General features: G+C 40.6%; 1 protein-coding gene across 14 annotated transcripts in view; it reads right to left on the bottom strand.

Moving 5' to 3' along the window:
• Positions 1-969: 969 nt before the first annotated feature.
• The window catches only part of rgs3a (regulator of G protein signaling 3a), a 153,620-nt gene continuing 130,969 nt past the window's right edge, over positions 970-23,620 (bottom strand). For 9 of the 14 annotated variants that reach the window (XM_040156786.1, XM_040156793.1, XM_040156787.1 and 6 more), the window contains 5 exons: positions 16,394-16,464; positions 4,826-4,927; positions 3,603-3,664; positions 2,319-2,485; positions 970-2,148 (listed from right to left, as the gene is read on the bottom strand). In XM_040156786.1, coding sequence (XP_040012720.1) covers positions 1,948-2,148; positions 2,319-2,485; positions 3,603-3,664; positions 4,826-4,927; positions 16,394-16,464 — 603 coding nt within the window. In that variant the 3' untranslated portion in view covers positions 970-1,947. Of the gene's footprint in view, positions 2,149-2,318; positions 2,486-3,602; positions 3,665-4,825; positions 4,928-5,807; positions 6,015-9,102; positions 9,408-9,447; positions 9,616-16,393; positions 16,465-16,673; positions 16,873-23,620 lie in introns of those variants that run through there. The other 5 variants (XM_040156800.1, XM_040156797.1, XM_040156799.1 and 2 more) reach the window with 5 other exon arrangements.

Below are 23,620 nucleotides of genomic sequence, written 5' to 3'. Positions count from 1 at the left end.
GATAAAATGCATTTCAGAAAACTCCTTACAAGCAGTGTATGACCAGGGTAAAGAGCAGATTGTACCTGCTCTTGCTCACTTATTATTTTAACAATACATGTCATCTTATAGTTTTGAGTCTCTCATATTTACATAGATACAGCTGGGTCCCACATTCATCACCAGAGACCTATCAGTTTTTTGTTTTTGTTTGTTTTTAATGTGTTATCACATAGTTTTCTTAAAGAATTATATTTACAACCATAACATCCCCAGCTGCCTGCTGCCGGGGGTTAACACACAGTTAGAATCACTTGCTTAAAATTCATTAAACTATTTATGGTTCTTGAAAGTTTACATTGTAAGTCAACCTTATAGCTCTAAGTTTTTTTTTTTCTTAACAAATAAAGTTAATACAGAGCTCAAGCCGTTCGTCTTCCCCATAAAAATTCAAAATGATCCAAATAAATGAACAAACCAAAAATAATAATCAAATAAAATAAAAAATAAGAAATAAAAAAATATTGCACTTAAAATTCAGGACAGCGTTGGACCTGTTTGGTGGTTAAGAGGAAAGCGAGAGCTTTTAGCCGAGTGTTTTGGAGGAAGTGAGGGTGTCTGTAGAAGCATCCAGCAAGTTAATCTAAATAAATAGGCAAACCTTTGTACAACATGAAGCATATTTTTTCCTTGCACTAGGAAATGAACAACCTCTTGTGTATTGCTCAGTAGAACTAGGGAGTGCAGTTTGGAACCCTAAAGCATATAAAAAAAAAGCAAGCGTGTAGAAAAACAGAAAGAGTTGAAAAGATAAACCAAACTGGAATCTGTAATAGCAATGTCCTGAGAATGCTTCCTTGATTAGTCCAGAATGAGCTACAATGTTAAAGGAAATGTCGTTTGGCTGCACCGAACATTTTTTCTTTTTCTTCTTGAGTTTAAGTTCCTTGTTGTAAACAGTCTTAGGAGAAAGGAAGGAAGCAAGTCGTCTTTTTTTTTTTCCATCTCTGGCTTTGAATGTTACTTTGAATGTCTTTTAATGTGAGAGTGACACATATCTGTGTTTTTTCACAGCTCCAGTCCATCCGTTATTTATACATTTGTGTTCTTTGCCCGTCGCTGTCTCCGCCTTTGTCTCTTTTGAACGCTCATGGTATCTTTCCACAGACTTGGGATAAACTGAATAAGTTGAAAGCTGTTTATGAAACTTTGAGAGGATGTAGAGTTTAACAGAGATGCATGTGAAACAGAGCCACGATGCTAGTTTTCATTCAGGCATCATCTTGTTTTTTTTCTCTCCATCACAAAGTTTGGAGCCTGATGGAAAAAAAACGCGAAGAAAAAGGACTTTGTGTCGTACCAACAGCTTCTGAAGTGGCTTCACAGAGGATGTGGTGGAGGAAAGGAGGGGATTTAAAGTGGGAATTTCAAAAGAAAATACAGGAAAAAAGTGACAAAACAGTGCCGGACTGTCTTCATGCCTGCAAGGGGTTGTTTTTTTTTTTTTTTTTTGAGCAACCCCTCCTTTTCTCCAGTACTACTGGACAAAAACTTAAAAACAAACAAATGTCACTTTTTTCTAACAAGAGACTGAGACAAAAAAAAAAAAAAAGCAACAGTGATCAGACAAGCTTCCAGCTCCTGCTCCAGCCCTCGCTTGTGGGCTGCTGTATTTTTAGCAACATCCATTCATCCATTCATCAGTCCATCCATTCATGCATCCACCTGGTAACTGTGTAAACTACATTCCTTTGCAGTGCCATAGCTTTGCCACGTCCTCTCACACCATAAAAACAAAAAGAAATAAAAAAATTCATAGTGGAAAGGATGAAAGACACAAAAAGAGAAATTAAAAAAGGCAAAAAGAAGAACCTCATATCCTACCCACCCACTGTATGTATTTCAAGTCTGCCCCTTTTTGCTCTCATCATTTTTCTCTTCTCCTTCTTTCTATCTTTTTCTAGTCTCTTATGATGAAGATGAAGTTGAAGTGGAGCTGGGCTTTTTTTGGTTGATTAAGTCCAAGTAGAGTTCTGAGCGGAGGAAGCGGGGATATGAGTCCTTCTCCATCAGCCCGTATATCCGCCTCTGCGCTAGGTCAAAGCAGGAGCGTGTCACATTCTGCAGGTTGTCCTTAGTGTGATCTCTGGTGTACGAATCCAGATTTACCTGCAGGGGAAAAGAATAAAACAAGTGAGACAAGTGCAAGATGACACTCTTATTTTGGAGAAATGAAAAATGGAAAATGCACGTTTTTTCTTTTTTTTTTTTCGCAGGAGGCTGTTTTAATGTCATTGTTTTTTCCAGTATCAGTACAATTTATGTTCACTCTCACTCACCTCTTTACAAGACTGGATAGCGATGTATTCCGCAAAGATTTTCTTGGCTTTTGAGGCCATCTTGGACTGTGACTTGATCTTCTTGTATTCCTCACATGCTAGCCAGAATTCCAGATTCTCTTCGCTGAACTCTGTGCGCAGGAAAGCTCGGAATGCTGCCAGACCATCTGAGAGAGAGCAGAAAGGTGGAGGAGGGGGAGGAGGAGAATAAACAAGGAGAGAGTTGACTACAGTGCCATGGCAACCTCACAGCCGAAGCGCTCCTTGGAGTTTCAGAACTTAAAATAGCTCCGTGACGGCCTTTTGAGTCATGTGGTTGGAATAAAGTGAGACATAAAAAACCCTTTCAACACAGCAGCGCATATTCAAGTCCTCAACATCCTTTAAGTGACATCACACCACTGACCCAGTCCTTCCTTACTGGTGAGCGTGACATCTATGACATGACTTGTTTCAATGTAAACGGGAGAAAAAAAAAAGACCAATTCTGGCACTTTGGGGCTTTTTTAAGTTTCGGTCTAGTTAATGATTTGAGGAAGACAGCATCCAGAGGGGAGAAAGGCAGGAAGCCGTGTCGACCCAGTCCTCCTGTCCGCACCTTTCCGTTCCCATGAGTCACACATGCTGATAAGCAGAGCCATTGCAAGTGGTCATCTCCTACCTCATTCTGGTAAGCAGGAGTGAGGTAAGAGGTGGAAGAGAGGAAATTAGAAGAGGGGGGATAAGGAGGTCAACAAAGCCAGATGAGGAACAGATGTAGCGCTGGCTTTGTATCAACTTTGAAAAAGGAGTGGAACTGAACCATGGAAGAAGAATAATGGAAAACAAAAATAGCAACGCACTTGCAGGTTGCCCGTTTTTTCCTCTCCCCTTCTTTCTATGTAACGCATGAACTCTGTCCGTTGGGATTAGGGAAACTTGCTGCAAGCTGCCCGTTTACTGCGGCATGATGTGCGTGCATGTATGTGTGTATGTCTGTCTGTGTGTGTGTGTGTGTGTGTGTGTGTGTGTGTGTGTGTGTGTGTGTGTGTGTGTGTGTGTGTGTGTGTGTGTGTGTGTGTGTATGTGATCCATACATCAGTACAGGCATATTTCCTTTGATTACCACCCTCCCCCACCACCTCAAGCATGCACCATATGTCTGTATTCACCCACTATCTAATACCTCATTGCAGTAAACCATACTGCAAGCACGTGTAAGACAAAAGACAGTTGCTTCCCATGTATGTAAAGTAGGGAGAAGACAAGAGAAAAAATAAGGGAATGGAATCAAAAGTAACTTACATTTGTGTGCCAGCAGCTTGTCAAGTGAGTCCCCCCATTTCAGTGCTTCCTCCGGGGTGGGCCTGCAGATAAAAGCAGAGCGGTTCTTTAACAAGCCCATCTCAGCCAGGTTTCTCATTGTGTGACCCATCCGCAGAACTTTGTCTATGCTGGGTAGATGAGTGGAAATGTGGAAGTAGGTAATTCCTCTCCGCTGCTTCCCTCCACTTTAGTCTGTGTCTACTGCTCTTTCCCTGACAGTCGGTTCTGCCTTTGGTATGGTTTCAGCACCGAGAGCCATGAGTCTTTCTGCTTCGCTCCGGTGGGGGTAGGCTTTTATATCCCCACTGAAAGCAACTTGGCAGGCGGGAGGGGAGGGGCTTCGGCCGGCCAATGGGGATGTGTTGTTTGGCTTGGAGACCTCCTCCCCCCACCAGTGTATGTCTGCCCCCTGCTGCCTCTCATCCTTTCTATACCCCGTTATAAAGCGTGTCTCTTTACAGTGTTCATCTAACACACACTTTAATCCACATCTGTAGCCTTATTTGAGGTCTTCTGACATCTATTCTGACAAGTCAACAAAAGTTGCATTTCTGTTCTTACACTTAACCATCTTGTTTCCCTTACTGTCATTCATGTGTTGAAGCTGCTGTTTGAGAAATAAGTGGACACACAGTAATCCTTGGCTCTCAGATTCTTGAAGTGCTCTTGGCAAAGTGCACTGCCAAGTTTACTGATATATGATATAAGGGGGAAAACAATTTAAGAATCTGTGATATTCTACAGAGGACATTTATTGTGTTTTTTTTTGGGACAAACTGGTGATCAACTAAAGAACATATGAAAAGTATATAAATAATGTTTGCTCATCTTTTCCACTTTTAAATCTTTGTTCACTTCTTGTGAAGTCTGACCTAAGTACTGGCATGAAATCAATTTCATATCACATCAATCGCTGAGATTTAATTTCTTTGTGATCCGTTACATCAATATATTGGATTTGGTAAATATATTTTCTAGATAAGTAAAAAAAATCTCCCAACAATTCACGTTCCCTCCTTCTGACATGCCACCCTTATTGACACATCCTCCCATTCATTTTATTAATGCCACACATTACAAGCACCTCTCCTACAGCTCACATGTCTATCCGCCAACACAAGTTCTTCACCAGTTGTGGCAAGACCCGGAAAGCAGTCTCACACACACCCACATACACATGCTATCAGGAAGTGGCCACTTACTTGACTGACTTCATAGATTTGTCTAACTTGCTGGCTGGGTTGCTTCCTGGGGATTCATTCCTCCTCCGCAGGAAAGCCAGCCGATTCTTCATGTCTTTGGCCCTGAGTGAGAGAAAGATAGAGGAGAGAAAGAATGAGAGAGTTGGAAAGAGAGGGAAGAGTGAAGGAAAGATTTATGAGAAAAGACGAGGGGGGGTGGATTTTAGGCAGGACAAGTAGAGAAATGGAATTAGGGATGACAGGGATGATAAAGTAGATAGAAGAGGTAGACAAAAAGAGAAATGGGAAGATAGTGTTGAGTCTCCAAGTCCAAGGTCCACAACTGTAACAATCCAAGGCACTGGAATCACCAGTTAAGCACTTCAGCATTGTAAATCCAATCCAATTGAAATCAAACCCACAAATTCCAGAAATGATGAAAATAAATTTCATGTTGTGTACATTTTAGTCTTCAGACAGGGATGTTGGTATGGTGGAACAGAATTTTTCCAAAAGGCAGATATCAGGCTCCTTTTCCTCGCTTCGTGTCAGTGTCTCTCCTGTCAATCTAATATCTCTAACAGTCTTTTCCTGTAGATGTGTCCCTGACAGGTTCCTCGGCAGGGACTGAGCAAATGTGGCAGAGAAGGAGGAGAGAGACTCAATGCTCACTCCTCTGTTTCATCACGCCATTCTCCATGTGCCTAGAGGGGTTGCTGAGAGGGAGCTGACCCAGGGCCGAGGCAACAGGGCACAGTGACCTCCTCACTCCTCTGCTGCTTCCATCCAGCAGCAGCATCCAAAATCCTCCTGATCGCCCATCTCACTTGTTTCACCTTCTCTACAGCCATCACACACACTCGCACGCACACACACACACACACACACACACACACACACACACACACACACACACACACACACACACACACACACACACACACACACACACACACACACACACACACACAGAATTCTGCGCTTTCCCATAATCCCATGTTACCTGTCCTGGCTTTTCCCGACCTGGAGCACGTGCTGCCTCATTGGGATGTGACCTCACTCAACACCCATTTCCTGAGTCCCTGCTTTTGATTTCCACTGTGGATTGGCTGGCCCGCTAATAATGCAGCGCGGTGGTGTGCGCTCGCTGGCCCTAATCATTGCAAGCTGTCCCACTGCCAACCCACAGCCCCCAGGAGTGCATGTACACCTGAAATTAAGGAACAAAGCTTCCAGTTATGGAAGCTCTGTACATGAATACACATGGGATTTAAAAGATGCCCACACAAACATTTCAAAGAACCATCCAGAAGAGCCAAGTCATGCCCCACTTCACTGGCTCTTTCATGCCAGTCAAAGGTATTGGGAAACTCCCAGCCTGTACCAGTGTGTGCATGTGTGTGCGAAGGGGAAGACGCAGCAGCTGCAGAACTCAACAGAGAACACACTCAGCTGTAGACGCGGGTTTTTCCTGCGACTGTAGGAAAGGAAAGGTAGAAACATGCCCACACACATCTCACAACATGACTTCATGAGTTGAAATAGCGGCTGAATAGCTCCTTTAAAATCAGGATGAGGTTGACTTTTTAGGTGGAATTGATTTAGGTGTGTTTGGGTTTGGGGAGCTGAGCTGGTGCCGATTACTTCCATTGACTCGAGACAATCACAAGAGTCCTCTTTGCAAAGCATTTGTCCGATTCAGGGGGAAATGAAGTCTCATATAGACAAATTTTGTGATGAATTCTGAGGAATTCGTGACCGTCAACACAGCATCACCGGTGGAGAGATGACTTATCTGCTGACTAAAATAATACAGTAAGTGCCCTGCGTAAAACAGGCATATACCAGATGCTAAACTGCTAAACAGAATTTAGGCCTCTGTTTAATGGAAACAACAGGGGACTCTAATGTAGTATTCCTGTGAAAAGCTCACACGTTCAGGCCTAAAGGACATTATTACCCGAATAAAAACTCTCTTGCTGTTAAATAAGTTCATAATATCAGAGCAGGATTTATTAGATTGTTCTATTTTTAGGCTGAACTCCAGGCAATCAGGTCTTGAGCTGTGCATGTGTTGGATAAAAGAGAGCCTCTGTCTTGCTGGTGCATGTGAGGAAGAAAAGAACTTGTATTTTATAAGGGTTGGAAAATATTTTGTTGGCCTGACAAAGGGCACTTTATTATTTATGTCTGGTTTTACACAAGCTGAGCCCGGGTGAGAATGATGTGACAGTGATGTCATAACAGTAACTTTAAGGCAAATGTATGTTTCTATCCTGCCACCATGTGGGTGTCAATGGATACTGCAAACACAAACAGCGGCACAGATTGCTTGCAATGCATTCTTTCACTCCCCATAGGTTGTGGCAACACTGGAAACAACCTGAGCTCGCATTATCCCATGATTTATTTTTCCTCTTATTTTCAGAAACTCATATACAGTTGTAACAATATTCTTGAAAACAAGAGACACATATTACAAGTAGCTTCCGCATTTAAAGCGCTAAACACTGGCAACACTGACTGCAGTGGCACAGCAACTCGACTGACAGAGCCATTAATGAAACTGCATCTGTGATTATTAGCTCAATAGGAGTGAACAGCAACTCCGACTTCAAGGAGGGCAACATAAGTCTGCTCTCTCAATGCGTGCAAAGACACATTTTCCATTCTTTAGAACGGTGTCATGCAGACGACTACAGTCTTGTCCGCCTGCTCAAGACGCAGAGATTTTTTGCAAAATCAGCTACCTAACTATAACTAATTAGCTAAACAAAGGGAAAACCCTATTAGTGTGTTGAGTAGAACCTCCTCGGGTGAGCAAGAGAAAAAAAGGGAACGGATAAATGCAGGCACAGAGAGCAAGAAGTCTTCATGCCAACAAAGCCTAGCATTTTTGACATAAAAAGCAACAAAAAAGCACAGGTACACATATTTCTGGATTCCTTTTGTTTAAAATCAGAGATATAAAGTAGTCTTGTGCTTGAATCTATTTTTGGAGAAACACCACTTTATAATGATGATACTGTACTTGTACTTTAAATTTTATTTACCCAGCGTTCTTTGTCCTACTGCTATTTATGTGCTAATGGCTCTTTGAGTACCACCGTATTAAAGTTACTACTTTTTCCTCTTCACTGTATCTCTCCAGCTACCAATAGCTCCCCAGCACCTATGCCATTAGCTATGTATCACACTCCATTTGATCTATTACATACAATGACCACTATTTTTAACTTAATCTGCGAAAAGACTGACACATGCTCTGCAGAATATTATCTAATTAATGTGTATACACCACTGCCCCACGAGCAAACTATATACAGTATGTCCATGTTTGCAGCACATGGCATAATGTGTACATACACTTGAGTGTCTGCTTGTGTCTGTACAAGAGAATTTATGTGCTTGAGTGAAGGAGCGAGAGGTCTTAAGTTCCGCAATTCTCTGCAGGTTTCTTTACTTTTTATTCCCTCTTTGCTTGGCTCACATTAGACGTACTAATAGCACCCCGCCGGCTATTCCTGGTGTTCTGAAAAGTAGGCCGCACTCCCAGGGAAAGGTTCTGGGAGCACATGGGGGAGAGCTGCAGACAGACATACTGCAGATCACAATGTACCACACAAGCACCAGCCAAATCCACTGCCCCACTTCATCCCACTTTTCTGTTTGCTACATGAGGCTATGTTTCCCACAATGGAGGAGTTCACCCTTTGTAAAGCCTGACCTGTGAAATTCTGGGGTTTAGCATCGAGTACAGATGAGAAATTGAAATACAGACGGTGAGAGCAGCAACATTAAAGCATGTTTTCATTCCCCCTACCACTTTCTATTTACAGAAGGCTGTGTGCCTGTGAAGTGACTACAGGACGAAGCACACAAATAACACTGTGCAAGCATGTGAGCCTGTTTGTGCATCTGTGATCTGTTTGAGTGTAATGGGTCAAGGGTTGTGTCAATGTGTCTCTAACACATTAAATAACAATTAACACTATTAGAGCTGTGGGAACAAATTGTGAGTGTTTGTATTGTACTTTCTTCACAGACAAAACATTACAGAGATGTGATGTATCCATAAACATGAAAACATGAAACACAATAAGAAAGTAAAAGGCATGCCTTCTCTGCAAATCTATAAAGCGCCTCAGAACAACGAGAGTCACTCTGCAATATTCCTAGAAGAACAATGAAAAAGGGAATTGTCCTAAATTTTGTCCATAAATATAACACCATCACATTCACAGTCTCCCTCAATCAAGAAAAAAAAAAAAAAGAGTGCTATTTCTGAGCAAACTCACCTTCCTAGCCACAAAAACCACATGAGCAATCCTATTCCTGAAATCCAGGCTGTGTATAATAAGAAAAAGGGGCAGCTTCAAGTTGGAAGTTAAAAATTCTTCCTCCAAAATAGTTTGAGCGCTTCAGCCTCGCGGGGGATTCTTCTCCCTCACTGCGACTGTCAAATGAGATCCATGTGGAGGTCAGATAGCTTCCTACCAGCTCTAGAGCAACTATTCCTGTGGGATGCCAAACGGCCCCCACCTACACTTTCCTCACCCTTTTTTCTGATGTTTTTAATTCTTGATAACGACAATTAAATCACAAAAGAACCCATACGCACACGCCCACCGCCTTGCTCTTACCTTTCCAGGTACTCCTCTGAGATATCAACCAAAGTGTGAAACATGGGTGCCAGGCCTGTACGCAGGTTCACTTGGTGTGTGTGGAAATTTGACAGCATGTAAGCACGTGTAAAAGAGTGTCAGTGCTCAGGGCCCAGGGGTTTGTTTAACAACCACATTCCTCTAACCCCTGAGAGGCTCTGTTGGAGTTTTATATAGTCCTGGGGGTCTGGGGAAGGCGGACCCTGGGCTCGCCCAATCACCACGCAGTGTTTAGAGAGGATAGATTCCTTCCACTGGGGCATGGACAGGTTTATAGCATTATGGGTTAATAAGTTGAGATGACATATGTATTTTTTAGCAAAACAAGTGACTTGACCACTGTGGTCATCTGTCTATCTGTCTGAACTGACAAGCAGTGGTAGAACTCAAAGAACAAAATACCACATTCTATTAACTGATTAATTTTAACACCTGATTACAAGTTCAGTTTCTAGTTTCAACTCATTATTTGTCAGAATCCAATCTAATATACCCAATAAGATGCTCAAAATAGATGAACCCCAAAAATCTTTTCAATGTGACTCATGTTCTTTTAAATACAACGTCTGAGGGGCTTTGGTCAAACATTATGTCATAACCTTAACTAGAAATGCTAATGCTTGTATAGTGATAGTGTTAATTTTGAACCAATCAACAACTTGCCTGGGGTCCAATACGCTCTTTAAAATTGTTATTAAAAAATGAGAAGTGCAAAGATAATAAAACTAATAAAGCAATGCATTCAGTTTTTTTTTTCTCAGCCACGTTGTAACGAAAATGGGTCCAAATATCACCTTGTTTCTTTCTCCCAAGCCCTGATGTTGTCATTGTTAACTACCCGTAAGTTACTCCGAGGCCTCACTGTGCTCATTCTGTGCTGCTGGCCAGTGTAGTCCTAATATGTCACATGCAGCACAGGAAACAGAACTGCTGCATTGAAAAAAAAAAAGTATAATATTTTGTCTCTTTTTTCATCAACAAAAATAACTTTTTATTTCTTAAATTACTTTTTTAGTCTCGTCTTTTCTCATCAACCCATACTGTATTTTGATATAGACACAGTTGGTGTTTAATGACATTGGTGCCGTCTCGTCATCATCTAGTCTTAGTCATGCAAAAAAGGGTTGTTGATGAACATTTAGTCATAGTTTTCGTTAACGAAAACAACACTTGTTGTGTGTAAAGCATAGATATGTCTACAGTAAATTACACAATGAGGCTACAGTGGCTATTATCCAGCAGCTATCCCACGATAACACATGAGCACTGCAAAAACTATGGTCTGCCCGGGCTGCTTGCGTTTTCTCCATCAGCTTTGCAATGCTGGTAGAGATACTGTAGTTGATAATGAGGACAACATTAAAGAAGTCACAGAAAGGCTAAGCAGTCTCCTCCTTTTTTTCAGTATCACACATCTGGCGGAACCAAATGCACTGCAAACCTTTCTATTAATGAATGAATTTAAACACTGCAACTGCATGGCAGTAGTCGCCTATTGAATAAGACCAGATGATATGATTTTATGTTACCTAGATGTTAGTCCAGTTCTATCAGTACTGTACTTGCATAGCCTACAATTGCTCTGTATAACAAAGTAAATGAATGAATGTAAACACAGTTACTGCGGGGAATATAATTAAAAGGGAAATCTGTTTACAGATGTTGGAGAGTATTGCTGCATATGTGAAAATAAATGAACAAAGTCTTTTGCAGCTCCAGAGGGGGCCGCAAGAAGTCTGATGAATTGTCTCAACTAATGTCACTCGAGTCAGCAGCAGTTGGGGACGAAAACTACGAGTTTGAACATTTAAAAAACCTGGTTGTGTGGCAATACAAGATAGTCAGGTCAACAGACCCCTGTAACCTGCTCCTCATCTCTGCTTGAGGGTTGCGGTTCAGCATTACATTAGCCACTACTAGCATAACACAACTGAATGTATGACCCAACTGTCACTGGTCAAGTTGCATTGTGGGGAATGTAGGTGCTAAGTTTTGACAAGAAGAACAAACTTGTTGAATGCCAATATATTGGAAGAACGCAGTGCTGTATCAGTGGAGAATTCTTTTAAAGCACAATATTGCCAGAGTGCTCTGGTATCCGAATGATTACAGCGCATGCCACATAAATGCAAAGTCCGCGGTTCCATTCTGGTCGGGGACCTTTGTTCTATGTCACGCCCCTTCTCTCTCCCCTATGTTTCCTGTCTGCCTCTCCACTTCTCACTGTCAAATAAAGGCAAAAAATGCCAAAAAATAATAATTTAAAGCACGATAGTGCATGATCATGTATAATAAATATGTTTAGCATTGTGGTGGTGACAACAGCTGAAATCTGACGCTCAACTACAAATCAAAACCAAGAGCCACAAGTATCCACAGCAGGACACCCAGTAGCCCCTTGCATTGACTTTAATGTTGGTTTAAGTCAAGACATCTGGACTTCGGTGCCTGTCATCCAAGAGCCTTCATCAGTTTAATGAATTGCCAGGAAGTCCCATTCATTAAAACTACATGGGATGTCCACACCTTGATGTCAAGTCATTTTTTCTTGGTCTTTAGTATATCATTTAAAATAGGACATGGAAAAATTCCAGTTTCAGGAAGTCCAGTAAACTTTAACTTAGTGCTTCTAGATGTTTATATACAACCTGGATGACTCAGACTCTTCACAGACTCTTAGCAGACAAAACAACTTGGTGGTTCACATGATCTCAACACTGTTTTCTTCAACAAGGTCAGTGCACATTGTGTCTAAGTACATAAATGACATTCACCTTGGCCAACTTTCAAAGCACAAAAAAGGGCCTTAGACACAGCTTGGCAGTAAAGCCAAGCAATAGATGAAATTATTTGCCTGGGGACTGTTACTAGACATGGCACAGAATCAGATATATACATATGTATATACATACATATCAGTACTGACAAGATTATGTATATGCATTACGTAAAGTACAACCAGTATCATAAAAACTATTAATCTGTGATGTATCGTATTCCCAGTCTTGCCTGTATGAACATGTTTGTTGTGGTAGTAAAATACGCCCAAAATGAAAAAGTATGTCTCTGGGTATCATCTTCTTTATACACTGAAATAAATCTGTCAAAAAGGTCACATTTCTGCGCATATCACTCTGGTGCATCAGTTGATTAGTTTATTGCTATACTGCTACTTGCTGGAAACCGTCAGATGGGGGGGGAAATTTTGTATAGCTGTGCAGGGACTCATTGCTTGGGGAAGCAGAACACCTGGACTGAGTAAAAACAAAAGGTGACAATGGGGGGAGGGGCATAGGTAATTTGGACAGTTCCAGGAAAAACAGCTGTGCTGGATCCAGAAGATGAGACACAGTCAGGGAGCAAAATGTGCAAAAAGGAGATGAGGAAAAGAGAGAAAGAAGTGATAGAACTGAGAAAACGGAGAAAGCTACAGAAAGTAAAGCAAAAAGAAGTAAATGAGGAGAGAAAGAATGCTTAGAAATTAGACTGTCTACAATGAATTCACTGTGGTGTGGCCAAATGCTTTGTAGCAGTGGAGAGAGGAAGTTTCACAGAGGACAGATGTAATGTGCTCTTACATGTAAATAACATTTCACCTCTGATGTTGTATATTGAGATTTGTTTACTTCAATCCTCCTGTCACTAATGATGATTATGATGATTAAGGCAAGAAGAAGAGTGTTCATAGTGATACTGATTGCCAGACTGAGACCACCCCAAAAATGTGTGAGACGAAAACATGGAGGAATTGATCAGGATCACCGTCTCCACCCTCAGACAGGACTGAATGGAGATGTCTACTACAAGTAACAACCTCCTTATATCATGTGATTTCACATTCACCTCTCTCCAAAGGCCGTCTGCATGCCCAAACAGTAGAAGAATTTGATTCCAAGTTGCATCTTTTCAAGTTTAAGTCTTCATCTATACGGGTGCATTGGTTCATCTATATAAACTTTACTCGACAAAAAGGTTAAAAAGACACAACACACAATGTACAAATTGGTTCGGCATTTAGAGTAGAAAAAAATCAAATCTAGCCCTACTACTGGATTCCCTGCTCCGAAAATCGCATGGCTAAAGGTCAGGATACCTTCTGTAACTATAAATGGCTACTTCGGAGCATGATGCCGCCATACAGATTTGAATCTAGTTGCTCCTTTGGCTCTCTTGATATGTTATAGATCAGTCTCCGACATCTGGAGGAAACAATTTCATTTCCTTCATGTTTACTTATATAGGATAGCCTGAGATCTCAGTCTATTGTAGCATCATATTGCATTTGTATTCCTCCGAGTTACACGGAAACACATTGTGTTGTGAGTGTGGTTATTTGTCTGACTTGATATGACAGAGTAGATTATTGCCCCTGGTATGGGTTTATATTTTGGCATAATGAAAAGTGGCTGAAAAGAGGTAAAAAAAAAATCCTGGACAATGAAAAAAAGCTTCATAAGTGACAACAGGCTCAAGACGCTGAAAAAGAATGGAAACGAGGATTATAAATACAGAAGGCAGGTGAGTAAACATGTTTCCACCATGTTCAGAAAGGTTATCGGGTTATTCTTTTTATAAATAACTAATGATGACAGAAGGGGGTTGCATCAATGACGAGCAGTCGTTTTATCTACATAAGACAAAACATTCTTCATTCTTCAGTGTCACAACTATGCAGTACAGATGCCGTAGCTAAAAAAGACAGATGAACCCATTTAAGGTAACTGGCATTGCACCTGGCAAAGCAATCAGATGCTTACATAGCAACCAACCAGTCAACATCTAGCACTGGAACAAGGAAAAAGTAGAGACTGGTCCACCATAATAAAATGCGTACACAGTCTACCAGACTTACAAATTAATTAAATAAAACCTGGCGATATTTCGAGCGTCTACATTGGGATATAAACAAGAGAAGGACTCGAACAGTATCCAAACCCCTATACATTTCTAGATCTAGCTTATGTGGCCCATCTCACATCTAAATTAAAAAAAGGGTTTGAGAGGTAAAAGCAAATCTATGACTTTGAAAGAATCATTTGATGGGCACAAATTCTCACCTACATGTGGACACTCTAACTTATTATGAGTATTCAAAAATTGCAGGTTTTAATTAAATCATAGTTTTGCTGGTTTTGACAAAAAAGGGAATCCTCTACATGACAGAGTGATGTGTAGCATTTGATGAAGTAACATCATGATGCCTGTTTGTTTTACCTACTGCTAGTCAGCAAATCACGGTTTGCTAACCATGTCCAATGGCAACAAATGCTTCAAGCTGACTTACAATGTGTGGCCTTGACTGAAACTGTCAGATACACATTACACGGAGTCAGTAATATGTCACTTTTTATACTGTGTATTAAGTCTTTAGTTAAATAGAATCAAAGGATTCTTTCTTCTCGAAAGTGCAAAGGGAATGAATGAATCATCTCAGCAAATCATGTTTGATGTTTCTATAATGAGAACAAATAGTTTATGCACAATTTATTGCAAGTCCTTGTTCCAAACTATTTACGAATCAATCACTAATTTGGAAAAATGCAATATTCCTCACCCCTGCAAATTGACAAAAAATAAGTACACATACTAGATTTTAAAACTACATTAAAAGGAGAGAAAGAACACATTTCCTATCCCTAAAATTCAGCTCTGTATTCTTTGAAATGTCTCTGTTATTAAAGCAAATGATATGGGGCTGAAGCTGTTTGCAACAGCTGACAAAAAGGTAACATAGTGCGGACTCTGGAAAAAAAAAAAAAAAAAAAAGATGTGGAATCTTAATCACTTAATCTGCTGGTTAACCAAACAACATTGAACACAGTTTGTGCAGAAGAATGGGCAGCTATCAGGCCCAAGGACAGCCACTGTGAGTGGTTTTATTGTCCTCACGGCATGAAAAGTGCTTTCATCTTGATGAGCAGGAGCGTGAATAAAGTTCATTCAACAGCTGATGAATCGCTGAGGCGTCGACACACACATCTGACATACACAAACACAATCAAACAAACACTCTCGACGCGCACACACCTTACTTCTCACACGAGTGAGAATGCGAGAGACCCATATGGCACCACACTCCTCAGCAGCACACACATCATTTACCACTTAATTATGTAGATCATGAACAGCGTGAAATGATTAGCTTTAACTCTCACTGAAACCTTCAGCATAAAACATACTTCTCCATCGGCAGGTCTGAGAACATGTTAAGACATTCCACTGACACTCACAACGGCCAAAACACTTGCATGTAACAATGTTTGCTTTAAGGGGCAGAGCCACACACTGAGAAGAGAACAAAAATCAGAAATCTATTTTCACCCCCTAAATTAATCTAAATTTAGTTACACAAAAAGGAGAGCTTTTAAATTTAGCTATCTCAGTGTGGCTATGTCCGAACATCTTCAGTCTGCTAATCCAATCACACCATTGCTAACACATTGTCAGAATAAGTCCTGATATCTTAATTAACCCCCTGTGGGCTGCTATAAAACAATTCATTATCATTCACCATTAGTTTGGACACAAGTAATGACATCCTTTTTTAAAGTAATGGAGGTTAAAGCAGGGTGTGAAAATTGTACCCCATTAGAGGATGTGCACACATGGACACATGTTGATTGAAACAGTATGAAAATAAAAGGCTTAAGACTGAACAATGAACCCAGAAGTGGTAAATGCTGTTGTAGTTGTTAGGACTATGAAAGGTTAATCATTGTATTGATTCTCCCTCACTGTCATTCCTATGCCTTATTTTCCACACACATTAACTATGAATTGTCTTCTTGTTTTAAATCTAAGAGTCAGAGCTTTAAACGTGCCGGTCCTTGTTTACAACTTTCAAAATGAGCAAATGTTAAAACTGAAAATGACCAAAGGGAGCAAACACACAACAAAAAGATTCATTTGAGATTTGAGTACTTACAGGTTCTTGGATTTCTTCTTCTTTGTCCCTTCGGGGCTGACCTCGCAGCTACAGGGGGATCCGGAGCTCAGCTGAGGGAATAGGAAGGAGAGCACACACTGCATCATCCACCCTCCACACAGAAAGAGGGCCCTGCAGCCTCATGCAGATACCATGGCTGGCCTTAACTAGCTCCAATAGGCAATGACATCATAGCTGACTAGTATACTAGTAGGTCTTTGGTATGTCCAGTTAGTCTAGACTGAGACTACTCCAATCTGTAACACAGATAGCCAGTCACCGAAATGGTCAATCCATAGCAGCAGTCCACAGTGTAAGTCCCACAAGGCAAAGCCCTCTGAGGTGCGTGTCTGTGTCTTGCTGAATAAAACTGAGAGTGTATGCAACAGATTGTGTTTGTAAACAGTGCGGATCTGGGTATAACAAAGGAAGGAAAATCTGTCAGAGTGAGAGAGTGTGAAAGGCTACGGCTGTTGTTTCTGTTGGCCTCCAACTGTGCCCCAGGTTTGAAGTGTTGAGCCTAGACCCCGGTTTCACATTACACTTTCTGCCAACCCACCGTTTCAATTGGTTAAGAGAAAAAGGGAAGTTGCTTCAGGGTGGAGAGGGGGTCAGTCTTCACTAATCTGATTGCCTAAAGCTGCCCCATTGTATGTGTGTGTAAGGCTCTAAATAATGAGCCATTGTATTACAGGAACAAAAATCTGAATCCGAGCTAGATACGGGCCACAGCTGGTTGGTGGTGTGTGTTTTATGTCTTTATGGGACTGAGTTTGAGTTTCAGTCTTTGGAGGGGACATTTTTGGCAAATTATGACATTTTGGCTGGCCTTCATTTACTTAAGGGGTTGTTTTGAGGTTCAAGTGATACAATACCCCAAAATGCTCGCCCTAGGTTTTAACGTTGGCTGTAGAGTTTGTAGTTTCCTCATTGAGGAAGAACAGTGGCTTGAATTCAGTCAATTACAATGGATTCCAAAGGTGACAAGATTTCACGGTGGAAAAAACAATCAAAACATCTCTACAAATCTCTCAAACCCCAAAGATCCCTACTATCTCCAGCATTACAGTAGCATAGCTTTCCATACTTACCTTTTTCACACATTACACGTTCTGCCATAACACTGTCTAACCAATGGAATCTATGGTAACTAAGTGATTTCAAGATGAACACAGCTGTTGCTCTCCATCAGCGAGGAAGCAACAAACCTTTTACAGTCACCTTTCAAGCCTACAGCAGTTGACTGTTGAGTCAAAAGATAGGGCATATATGTTTCTGTATTGGGCTGTGGTTTTTGTATCTGGTTGTTTTCTGTATTTGCTTTTGTTTTCAGTATGATGACCCCGCCTATTTTGGCTGCTGGGCCTGGCGTTCCCGGTGTTCCTGGTGCTATAAGAGCAGACCCCACTTGTGCCATCCAGGAGAGAGAAAGGGGAAACTCTGCTCCTGGTGCTCCACACTCCCTGTCCCTGTTTTTGTTTTTCCCTTTTTACCATCAACACTTCACTCAATATTTTATCATTCATGCATATACGCCAGCATGACTGAGTTACTGACTGTCACACCTCACAACATTTTGACATTTATATTTGGTTTGTGTTTGTTACATAAAAAAATGAATGGGTTTTTTTTTTTTTTGCTTTAACCCATTGTGTCACCTCCCGTTATTTGTCATGGTATGGGGGCGGTCAGGACATCAGTATCTGGTTGTGTTTTCAGTATTTGGTTGTGTTTCCTGTATTTGGTTGTTTCCTTTTTTTGGTTGTTTTCAGTAGTTGGTTATGTTTTCTCACTTGGCAGCGTCTTTTCTAAATGTTGTACCTGTGTTGCCAATTGGTGAAGATGTTTTATAATTTGTGTTTCCTTGTGTTTTGTCTATTTGCATGTGTTTGCATTACATTGGGCTTTCAGGCCCACAATAGTTGAAGGCTAAAAAACACATTACATGACTGCATACTAATGTGGTATTTGTGTGTGAATGCCTTTGTGTATCCAATTGTGCCTGCATACAGTAAGAATGAGTGCATGCCCATTGTTGTTGTGGGACTATTATAGTATTTAAACAATAATGTTGAGCCTCATGAGCAAAAACTTCCTGCATTATGCATCGATCTATGTTGAACCACCTTACATGTACCAACTGCCCAAAGTAATATCCCATTGTGCTTTTGTATTGTTGTTGAACCTGGTCGATAAATCACACGTATTAAGCTATTTAATTACTGACAACTGCAAAGAACACAGAAAAACATGAGGAGATTTAACCACCGGATTAAATTGCTCCACAAAACCTAAAATATTAACTATTTTCTGGCCTTCTGGCTTGGCTGTGAATTATATCATCTTTCATTTATTCTAATTCAGAATAAAAAATTAACCCTATTGATGAAGCTAAACCCTGTGATATTTTTTTAGAATTCTTTGCTATTTACGATAGTAAGTATTAGAATATTACATTGTAATATAGTATGGTTGTAATAAGAAAATATTTTTATAAATTCCCTTCCGGTTTTCCTGTCAGCAGCACTGAAACACATGTCAGGGTTGTGAATCAGACCTTGTTCAATGCTGATGTGGGTGAGTTCAGTGTGTTATGTCCCCTTGACCTCATTGCAGATTTTGATACTGTTCCTCATATTACTGACTAGTTCCTCATATTTGGGTGATAATACGCTAACTAGAAAATAAAATAATTCCTAGTGTCTATGAAAGTCTTTCTTTCTCCTCACAATCCTGGATTGCAGTGGGGCATCTCTCTGCCACATCCTTTCATAACTCCAGCCTCCTACTGAGAGGCAGATTGCCATTGTAAGAACACACTGATGCACTCAACGCTTTCTGACTGAAGTTACAGTTAACTGTGAAAGGTGAATGAATGTATGTTATGTGGGAGCGGTCTAAAAATAAGTACAGGCTACGAACAGGAACAAAATCTATTTAGAGCTGCTGTTTGATGGGTATTAAAACATGTCAAACTATACAGTGTGAGGGGGTTGCATGTGTCATGTTTAGGGAGGTTTGTCTATTCGCATTACTTTGAAAAGACTTGGTATATGTTGATAAGTTAATTTCTTAAAAATTAGATATTTTCAAAGATAGCAAAAGTGTGATGATATTTGGTCATGACTATTGGTGCCTGAAGGTATTCACAAAAAAAGGCCACCAGTAATGTGGATATGATGACTGCGCAGGGAGAGGCACATGAATTGATCCTTTCACTCTGTAGAATACTTACACCACAATAAAATACTTGATATATATACTCAAGCTCTAGGGGTACGTGTAACTAAATCATCCCTCCAAAAACAGCCTCAAACACAGGCCATATTTGGTTACATGAGCAGGGATTAAGCTGCTGAGGATCATGAAGGACATCAAAAACTTCACAATTTAATCCCTAATATCAGAAGGAACAGCACAACAGAGGAGTCCCACAACCTATGGAGCCGTCAGCCAGGCTTTCCCTGTAAACACGGAAAACATTGGGAGAGCAACGCAGACTTTGCCCTCTCCAAGGACATTTGTCCTCATGTAGCCCCCAGGACAGGATTATTCAGGGGTATCAGGAGAAAAATTATATTGTGTAGCCATTGGAGATCAGAGAGAGATCGTCTGCTTGCCAGGTCAGCCTTTGTTCAACTAGCTGTCTGTGTGTAAAGACCAGATGCTCATTCACACTAGACTGCTATGTTCCAGCTGGATGAGACCCACGTGGATACACATACAGGGAAATGTGTCTGCTTTCTCGTTACAACTTGAATTTTTCACAGAAATGTATACACACTGTTCAAATAAATCAACACAAATCCACTACTGACCATATCTGCAGAGGTGCTAAAAGAGTAATGTAAATGGTATCTCAACTTCTCACATCCTGTATCCCTGTCATTAGTGCACACACACAGTGCACAATCTCCTGTCTAAGCCCGACAGCAGAGCCATGAATCAACATATATGTTCTGCATTTTGTCAGGGGCAAGTAAGTTAATGGGGAATTCATATAGAATAAAATCAAGCTTCCTTTTAATTCCCATTTATGAGGGAGAGGGTGCAATCTACAGGAACACATTGAGTAAATTCTACCTAAGAAGGGTCAGTATGGGCTTTGACAAATCACACTGAATACCAGTCTCGAACAGGTCATAGATTCTGGATACTAAGAGCTGTAAATTAACTATAGTCAAACGTATTTATTTTTTGCATCTAGATTTATACAAGGACGTGGTGTTGCTGAGCTCCGCCATTCCTGAATGATATCCCAGAACTGCTTGATATTACAAGCAGCAACACCAAGTGGTGTTGGCCTTCGCCAGAGTTGTCTCTTGTCTTCGATCCGACTGGAGGGAGGAGGGACTTGGTACTGTCACCGGGACCCAACTCAGGATAAGTGGTAGAAAATGGACGGATGGATGGATGGATGGATGGTTGATATTACCAAATTGCAGTAAATTCTGGACCTGCAGTTCCTGTCTAACCTGCGCCGCTGTCGAGAACAGTATTAGCAGCAGAAGTTGACAACTACAGATGTAAACATGTTAATGTATGCCATCTACAGGAAAGGAAAGTAATAGCCTCTGCATATTTTATTCTTTTTACTTATTTTATGGTTACCTATTGCAGCCATTATTGTCAGAGTAAACCTCATAGTGCTGCTACTTTTGTCTCATATAGAATTTATTTTCAAGGAAGCATTTTTACATGCCCACCTCAGTGATAAGAACTTTTCCCTGAAATAAATGACATTTTTTTCATCATGTGTAAAAGAGTGTCTTAGATAGGCGTCAAATTTTATGGGTTTGTCACTGCATGGGTACAGTTGAGTATTTCTGTGTTAAAATTAAAAAAAAAAAAAAAAAAAAAAAACTTATAACACTGCACAATTACAGGTTCATTCCCTGTGTTGCTCTTTGTCTCTTCTTCCTGACTGCCAGGCCCCACCCGGGACCCCACAAACAAAAGAGACTTAGACACACCATGCACACACACCCAGATTGCCTGATAATGGGCAGTGGAGCATAAAAAAAGTCTGAGTCTTTTCTAAAAATACCCCTGGTGTGTGTATTTATGTGTGTGTGTGCGTGCTTATGTGTAAAGACTGCTCACACGCCTCACTGAAGTCAGTAAGAAAACACAAAATTTGCCAAAGACCATATGACGATATGGCCCCCCGAGGCACGGGATGCAAACTGTTAGCGGTTGCGGGATGGCTGTGCAGATACACAGATAAAGTTTTAACCTGACTACATGTGTGTAGCACACGTGTCTGTGTTGCAAAGCAGTTATACATGCATGCACGTGTGAAGGTAATCATATGGACAAACACGTTTCCGACGATGCAAAATAAGTTCAAAACAGTAATGAAAACATTTACAGACACACATGCACATGTACTGGGAACATGTCTGTTGAGCCCAAGTCAAGGGAGAATAGTGTGTGTGTGTGTGTGTGAGTGTGTGTGTGTTTAGAAATAATGATCAGAGTACCAATGGGCTGCTATTCCCTCATAGGACAGGCTAAAAATGTCTGTCACTTTGTCTCAACAAACTGTACATTCTTCAGTTGTACTTTGCACTAACAAACACATTGAAGGAACAATATTCTAGCTCAGAAACATTCTTGACCCAGTCAAAAAAAGATTCCAAATCCTCCATCAGCTTGAAACCTCAGAGGTGAAGAAATTAATCTTGGTCCTTGTGTATTTAAACTTCTCACCAGTTCAACCCCTGCTGCTTTTCTTCATCAGACTTCCCTCAGGCTGCTTCCTTCTTATTCATTCCTCCATTTCATCTTTTGTTTAAAAAGAAATTGACAAGCTAGCATTAACAAAGCTATGTGGACCCAGAAAATCCCTCATTCTATTCAGTGCAGCCTTAGACTAGTGCTACCTGTTAGACCCCAGTTTCCTGACATTGTGTGGCTCTACTCTGTGTGTGTGTGTGTGTGTGTCTGTGTGTGTGTCATAACCATACATTCATGGCCCTGCTCCTGACCTAGGTTTAAAGCAGCTCTGATGCTGATCAGATATGAACACAGGTTTTTACAGTAACTACAGGATTACTATACAGTTACTGAAACATTACAGTATTATTAGCCTGATGTAGCAATACATTATGCTCATTTTAATCTCAATAGATACTTGATCATGATTGCTGAATGCGAGTGGTTGGATTTTTACGTTTCATAAGACGTACAATTCAAGTGAAACGTTAGATATTGACGCAAGGTCAGGTAGGATTCAGTGATATGTACAGAGCTTGCAGGCCTGGGACTTGCAATACGCAAATGATGATAACCGGGGATTGATGTGGTTAAATGGGGTTAAATGTGATTTGAGCCTGTGTTCATTAAACCTTTTGTGAAGATTATATCTGTGTGAAGACAGAAAGTAAGAGTTGCTGGTTTAGGCTCTTCTATTTTGTATTTACTGTGACTTTCTACTAAGAAAAAACACGAAAAAGGTTGCACTGCAGACTTAACCAAAGTCATATGTTTATCAGGATGGGGAGAAGCTACAAAGTGCACAAATAGAGAAGGGAATTATTCCCAAATTGTCTCCATGTGACTTACCAACCCAAACTGCACTAATTTCAATTTGGATTTAATGTGTTGTTTATTATACAGAAAACCTTGGTCATACATACGTTACCAAAGTTCCTACTTACTCATTAATCTGTAGTCACGAGACTCACGAATCATTAAACCACTTATGGAATTGTAAGGACTCTGTCTTGCCTATATCTGCACTGATTAGAATTTTAAAAAATCTTCTATTTCTTAAATTTAATAATAAAATAAAATAAAGTCTGAAATCCCCTTTTCTTTCCATCTTTTCCACCCTTACTTACAATAGCTTCATTCTGTTCATCATAAACCTCCCCCTGTATCTGCAATAATATGTGAACAGGCAGCGGACAACAGCAGGTAAGTTTGGCACATGATGACATGTGAATCACAGTCAGAGTCCATTATCACACACTGTTGTCATAAAGATTTCGAGGTACATGTTAACAATTTATTAAGCTGCAGCATCTAACACAGCAGACTGTACTATGTAACAAAGTAAAGAGATTCGGTTTTCGGTCTTAAGAGTGTTTTTCAGACGATGAAATCAGCCCTAAATGCACCCAATTTCTCATTTTTTGTGTAAGTATGAGCATTTCATCAGGTTTCTTCATCTAGAGAATTACTCTTATCTACTCCAGGATTCAGGAGAGCTGCAGAGCTCTC

This window comes from Xiphias gladius, chromosome 20 (genome assembly GCF_016859285.1).
Source record: "Xiphias gladius isolate SHS-SW01 ecotype Sanya breed wild chromosome 20, ASM1685928v1, whole genome shotgun sequence".
Taxonomy (NCBI): Eukaryota; Metazoa; Chordata; class Actinopteri; order Istiophoriformes; family Xiphiidae; genus Xiphias; species Xiphias gladius.
Note: the sequence above shows the minus strand (reverse complement) of the source record. Positions and strands in the feature narration are given on the sequence as shown.